This window comes from Rhododendron vialii, chromosome 5a (genome assembly GCF_030253575.1).
Source record: "Rhododendron vialii isolate Sample 1 chromosome 5a, ASM3025357v1".
Lineage (NCBI taxonomy): Eukaryota > Viridiplantae > Streptophyta > Magnoliopsida > Ericales > Ericaceae > Rhododendron > Rhododendron vialii.
In genome coordinates this window covers 18853863-18860934 of record NC_080561.1, presented here as the reverse complement: position 1 = coordinate 18860934, position 7072 = coordinate 18853863, and the positions used below count along the sequence as shown (strand labels likewise).

The 7072-nt window shown below is 42.4% G+C and overlaps 1 protein-coding gene across 1 annotated transcript; it reads left to right on the top strand.

Moving 5' to 3' along the window:
• The first annotated feature begins 288 nt into the window (after positions 1-288).
• Positions 289-837, top strand: LOC131327666 (uncharacterized). The gene has a single exon (XM_058360810.1). It carries the CDS (start codon positions 289-291, stop codon positions 835-837), a length of 549 nt encoding a protein of 182 aa, XP_058216793.1.
• The last annotated feature ends 6235 nt before the right edge of the window (positions 838-7072 follow it).

The following is a 7072-nucleotide window of genomic DNA, read 5'->3' as shown; positions in this document are numbered from 1 at the left end:
TTATTTAAGTAGACTAAAACACCCCCTTTCGATTTCCCCTCGTAGATGGTGAACCGACGCAGTGGATTAGGATGCGAAATCGGAGAATCCTCAAACGCTAACCCAGACCTAACCCAAATCATGCAAGCGTTCATAGCTGCTTTGAAAGTTAATCGCCCAAACCAAAACCACGACGATGAACCTATGACCCGAACCCGAGCAATGAACGAATTCTGAAAATGTCGACCCCCGACCTTTCACGGAGACACCAACCCCGTCGTGGCCGAGACATGGCTGAACGAGGTCAAGATGATCCTTAGAACCTTAGGGATCACCCAAGATGGAGATCGTGTGGCCTTGATCACCTACCAGCTGAAAGGAGAAGCCCACTACTGGTGGGATCTAATGGAGGCAACCCATGTCATAGCCACCATGACCTTTGCCGAGTTTGAGACCCTATTTCTCGACAAGTACTTCCCCACACCCCTTCGTCTGGCCAAGGAACAAGAGTTCCTAAATCTGAAACAGGGAACGATGACCGTTACCCAATATGCGGCCAAATTCGAGGAATTGTCTCGTTACGCCCAAACGGCCGTTGCAACTGAGGACAAGAAGGCGAGAAGGTTTGAGTGGGGACTGACAACTGCTAGAAGGGCTGTGGTAGCTCAGGCCTTTCCCACCTATTCCGGTGTTGTGAAGTGTGCTCTTCGGTTAGAGAGTGAGGAGACTGACTTCAAAATCCGATGGAGGAAGGCGAATAACAGCACTGGTGGACCAATCCGAACCCTTTTACCCAGCAACAACCATGGACCCTACCCTACCAAACCCTCTAACCTGCTTCAAGGCGACCAACTCTAGAAGACTACTACACCAGGGCATGGCGAACCACAGAGAAGTGGTTGAGACTTAACGACAGTTCGGTGCTACAACTGTCAGGCTATGGGCCACTACAGCCGCCAATGCCCGCAACCTCAGAAGGAGGGTAATGGGAGCTTTGGACAGACAGGTTTTGTGAAGCAAAACCCTGGAGGCTCATCACAGCAGCAGAATGGGCAAAACAAGGGAAAACAGCCTATGGGAACCCAGTAAGGCACTGGAGGGCGCATATTTGCACTACAGACTGAGGAACAAGAATCGGATTCCTCTGTGATCCAAGGTACGCTACTATTATATAGCACCTGCGTACAATCCTTGTTTGACTCTGGTGCATCTCATTTGGTTATATCTACTGCCTGCGTAACTGCTCTAGCATAAGAAACAGAACCCTTAAGTACGTGTATGAAAGTATCATCACCGTTAGGGGGAAGGATAGCTGTTAGTCTAGTGTGTAGAGGGTGCGAACTAGAAGTAGCCAACTTGTGCCTAACTTGCAATCTTTAAGTAATCAACATGACAGATTTCAACGTAATCCCAGGGATGGACTGGATATCAACACATCGAGCGGTCATAAACTACCATAAGAAGATAGTAACCACGTATACCCCCGAAGGGACTCATTTCCAATTTAAGGGGGATAGATAGACGGTGAGCCCGACGACGAGAAGATCCAGGTGGCAGAATCAACTGTTTGGATGGCTAGCTAGCCTCCAGTTGGGAGAAGCCGATAGGATGGAAGTGAGATTACCACACATTGTGTGCGAGTACGCCGATAATTTCCCTGAAGAACTTCCTGGCTTGCCACCAAAAAAAGAGATAGACTTCTCTATAGAATTCCAACCGGGAAATGGCACCAATCTCTATGGCGCCGCATCGAATGGCCCCAGCTGAGCTAAAGGAGCTCAAGACCCCAATTGTAAAAGCTATTGGACAAAGGGTTTATCAGGCCGAGTATGAGCACCTGCACTGTTCGCGAAAAAGAAGGAAGGGACGCTTCGACTATGCATCGATTACAGGGAGCTAAATCAAGAACCGGTATCCATTGCCAAGGATCGATGACCTATTTGATCACTTAAGAGGAGCACGAAGGACACCTCCGGATAGTACTACAAGTACTCCGAGATAGCCAACTTCATGCCAAGACAGGTAAATGTGAGTTTGACTAGAAGTGGTTAAGTTCTTGGGGCACGTAGTATCCAAGGAAAGAATCAAGGTGAATGAAACTAAGGTTGAAGTAGTACTGGATTGGAAGCAGCTGTACCTCTGAAATTACCGCCAGAAGTCGACGCTGCCAAAGGCTTATTTTTCCTTAACTGCATAGGCTCTTTCAGTGCCTTTGCGGATATTATCCGAGTTTGTATCGTAGGGCATACTTGCTGATGTTCGATTTTTCCCAGATAAGGATAAAGTACTTACGCTTTACGATGATGGAGTGAATCTTGTAATGCCCCGATTTTCGTACACGTTAATTAAATCATTTCTAATTGATTTAATAATCCATAAAACTGATTTAAGAACTAAAATTTTATCAAATAGAGTTTAGCAGCATAAATCTCAAATACCGAATTCAAAACAACTTAACTGTCTTACAACCCAATGAAATAAAAACAGAGTTTGACAAATGTGATAACACTTTTGGAAATTTAAATAACAATACTTTAAATTAACAGAGCTTCTAAGGGTAGGGTATCCAAGGCTCGACAAACTCCCCTTCCTCAGTCGGGAGGTCCTCACCCTGATACTGATCATCTTGAAGACGATTCTGCTCTTCGGTCTCTTGATTACCTAGCATAAAACGCCAGCCCAACGGCACCATAATGAGTTTTGAAACTCAGTAGATAACCCCAACCCTACTAACCCCTTATTCTACAGTTAGCAGTTCAACGATATAAAAATTGACAACATACAGAAAGTACAGAACAATAGCACATCATCCTTTTTCTTTACTATCCACCAACTTGCATGATATCTAAGGATTCTCTCCACGAGATCCTTTTCCTCCCACTTCCACTAACTACAACCGTCTCATGGGTCCACCCTTCCTCTTGCTTATCCTGTACCAGGATCCTAGGTGAGTTCACCTAAATTATATATCTAGCATGTTCTCACTTAAGACCATAACAGGAGGATCGTCATCCCATGACGCATCGTACATTAGGGTCGGACATCACCTACCACTAACTATAACCGTCTCATGGGACCTATTCCCTCTTGAACAAAAGAAGTGAATTTTCCCATGACGCATTATACATTAGCGTCACAACATCTCTCAATACAGGGCCCCATTGGTTACCCATTTCAACACAGGGCCCCATTGGTTACCCTTGCCATAGCCATGGCTCAAATCACAATCCACAATCTCACACCTTAACACCTTTCCATTTTTCATTTACGTAACACCGTCTACGTGAGTCACTACTCGTAACCACCCAGTGAACCTAAGTCCGTGCTAACACGTACAACATAGCAATTCCATAACAACTCATTAAATAACATCATACATATCAATGTGCACATAAGCATGGCAGTTTATAAGTGCGAGTATTTAAACACGTAGATGTTAGGATTGGGCCAATGCCCTTGTTGAATTAGTAAAACACAAGCTAACTTTTATTCAATAAGTTATACTTATTTTTGTTAATGATGATACTAAATTTTTACTAATCGGTTCAGTACCTCACCTAATAAATATCAAATAAACGCATACATTTATCCTTTAGGTTAAGAGTAACCTTAATCATTTTAGTATCTTTATATACTTCTTTATATTTTATAATCTATCCGGCTAGATTAATAGGGTCTTTAATCTTTTAGCCTATAGCCAAATGTTTCAATAGTTTTTAACTTCATAAAAAATAAATAAAAATGTTAGCTTTCACCTACTGATTACTTTACTTTAGATGATGGTTAAACTTTTTATTTTACTACGTAAAGAGAAAAGAAAAAAAAATGCTCTTATCATTTTTTTTTTTTGTTCAAGCTAATTATTACTTTTACTCTTACTCGGTACTTTTATTTTTCTTGTGATAAAATTTTACTGTGATTGACTTATTCACAAACATTAAATATTATACATATCAATGGAGAAATACAACCGTAATGCATTTATCCTACTGAACAACAAATGTAATAAGTTAACCACCTAGTTAAGGATCAGATTTGGGAACAAACATAACCACAGGGGGCAATCTGTAGTTTCGGCACATCTCCTTAATAAAATAGAACGTTCATGTTACTGTAGCAATTGAGTTTTGTTTCCAGAAAACAGAGCATCGCCTCTGGTCTTTTCGTTTTCATTATAGGGTCGATTCTCTTCACTTCTAAGTATTACAGCTAACACATAGGAGTAAAAATATACTTAGGGGAGAGTAGGGAAGTGATTATTCTACCTCGACTCCGGCCGAAAAAGCGATTAATGGGTTTGATCGATTTTTAGCGATTGGAGAAGATGACGGAATCGGAGAACTTCGGGGCTGCCTCGGAATGAATGGAAGGTGGGCTGTGAATGCTTGGTGATGTAGTGGTTGATTGGAAACCCGAATTTGATGTGTGGAGAAGTGTTATATAGGAACCCGTTTCTCTCTCTCTCTCTCTCTCTCTCTCTCTCTCTCTCTCTCTCTCTCTCTTAAAACTCCATGAATGAGAACTCAAGTTCTCTCCCTTTCTCTCTTTTTCTTTCTCTGGACTGAGTAGGAAAAATGGAAATGAGTAACTTTGTTTTTTTTTATTTTGATTTTCGGAATTTATGGGTGTGTCTAATGGAAGAGAATGAGATAGTGGGGGATGGGGTGTTGTAGACTTGTAGTGGGTTCATGGCATAGAGGGAGAAGTGGGGAGTTTAAAATCTACACATGGGGTGATGGGTAGTAATTCTCGGCTGGGATGGGGGGAAAGATGAGTTGGTTAGGAGTTTTTTTTTTTTTTTTTTAGAAAGGTAAAAAGAATTATGAATGTAGTACAGTAAGTGTAAATTATCATGTACTAACATAATCATAAGTTTTAACTAATTAATTTAATTAATCATTGAATTTGAATTTAACATTTCAATCTTTTTTTTATATACTACTTATTTATTTATTTAAATTAGAATTGTTACAACTTATCCCCCTTAACGAAAATTTCGTCCTCGAAATTAAAGTTTACCTTCCGATGAAAACAGATGTGGGTAGTTGGTGCGCATAGTATCGGCTCGTTCCCAAGTTGACTCTTCTATACCTTGATGTCGCCATAAAATCCTAACAAGTTTGATCGTCTTACCACGGATATTCTTCTCACTATAATCTTGGATCTCGACTGGTTGTTCATCAAAAGTCGTGTCTTCGTTAATTGTGATCTCCTCCCAGTTGAGTATGTGGGAGGGGTGTGACATGTATTTGCGAAGCATAGACACATGAAAAACGTTATGAACTCTGTCAATTTGTGGTGGCAGGGCTAGGCGGTAGGCGGCTTCTCCAATCTTCTCCAAAATCTCAAATGGTCTGATGTACCGGGGTGATAGTTTCCCCTTCTTTCCAAATCAGATAACTCCTCGTCGTGGCTTGATTTTAACAAATACATGCTCTCCAGCTTGGAAGGACAATGGTCTGGTCCTCTTGTCGGCGTAGCTTTTCTGTCGGCTCTGAGCGGTCAAAAGTCGTTGGCGGATGATTTTGACTTTTTCTATTGTCTCCCTAACAAGTTCTGGTCCCAAAAGGCTTGATTCTCCCAGCTTGGTCCAACAGATAGGGGATCGGCATGGTCGTCCATATAGGGCTTCGTATGGAGCCATCTCGATACTGGCTTGATAACTATTGTTGTAAGCGAATTCAACCAACGACAAATGACGTTCCCAATTTCCACCTAAATCTAAGGTACAGGCATGGAGCATATCCTCTAGAGTCTGAATCGTCCTTTCAGTTTGTCCGTCCGTTTGTGGGTGAAAGGCTGTACTCAAACGAAGGTCTGTTCCCAATGCTTTCTGCAGACTCTGCCAGAATTTTGACGTGAAACGCGGGTCGCGGTCGGATACAATTGATACTGGTACCCCATGCAGTCGTACAATCTCCTGAATGTAGAGTCTGCTGAATGATTCCATGGTATCTGTCATGCGCACAGGGAGGAAGTGCGTTGATTTGGTCAATCGGTCAACAATTACCCAGATGGCAGTGTTGGATTTTGGTGATCGAGGTAATCCGGTGACGAAGTCCATAGTGATGTGCTCCCACTTCCAATCAGGTATAGGTAATGGCTGAAGTGTTCCTCCAGGTTTCTGGTGTTCAACTTTAACTTGCTGACAAGTGAGACACGTGGACACATAAGCTGCCACATCCTTCTTGATTCCGCTCCACCAATATTGATGACGAAGACCTTGGTACATCTTCGTACTTCCTGGATGTACGGCGAAATTGGAATGGTGAAACTCCTTCAATACTGCTTCTCGAAGTGTACCAATGTCAGGTACAAAAATTTGTTCCTGGAAACGGAGACTTTTGTCGGAGTGAATTGCCCATCTGGCTGATGCTTTTCCAGTTGACAGTTGGTATCTGATGAAATCACACTCTTGGTCAAAGGTTTGGGCCAACAAAATTTCTCGATGTAAAGCTGGTGTGGCAAACAAAGCAAAAAGGTAGGCTCCTTCTGCTCTTACGGTAGGTTGAAGTCTGAACTCATTAATGGCTTCCATCATTTTCCATTCCCTGATGGCCATACTTGCCACCTGTCCTCGAGTTTTGCGACTGAGAGCGTCTGCAACTACATTGGCCTTCCCATGGTGATAAGACAATGTGAAACTGTAGTCCTCCATGTATTCCATCCACCTCCTTTGCCTCATATTCAGCTCCTTCTGAGTGAATAGATACTTTAAACTTTTGTGATCAGTGAACACTTCAAACTGTTCTCCGTACAGATAGTAACGCCAGGTCTTAAGGGCAAATACTATTGCTGCCAATTCCAAATCGTGAGTCGGATAATTCTTCTCATGCGGCCTTAGTTGTCGGGATCCATAAGCGATGACCTTTCCATTTTGCATGAGCACAGCTCCCAATCCATCTTTGGATGCGTTACAGTACACTGCATATCCCACGTTCCGCTCGGGAATGATTAATATGGGGGCGCTGGTTAATCTCTTCTTGAGCTTTTGGAACGATTTCTCACATGCTTCATTCCATTAAAACTTGACCCCTTTCTGGGTCAGTTGCGTCATTGGTTTCCCCAAAATTGAGAAATCTTGAATGAACCT

Excerpts from the sequence above, each read along its gene's own strand:
- LOC131327666 (XM_058360810.1), top strand. The coding sequence starts at position 289 with ATGATCCTTAGAACCTTAGGGATCACCCAAGATGGAGATCGTGTGGCC.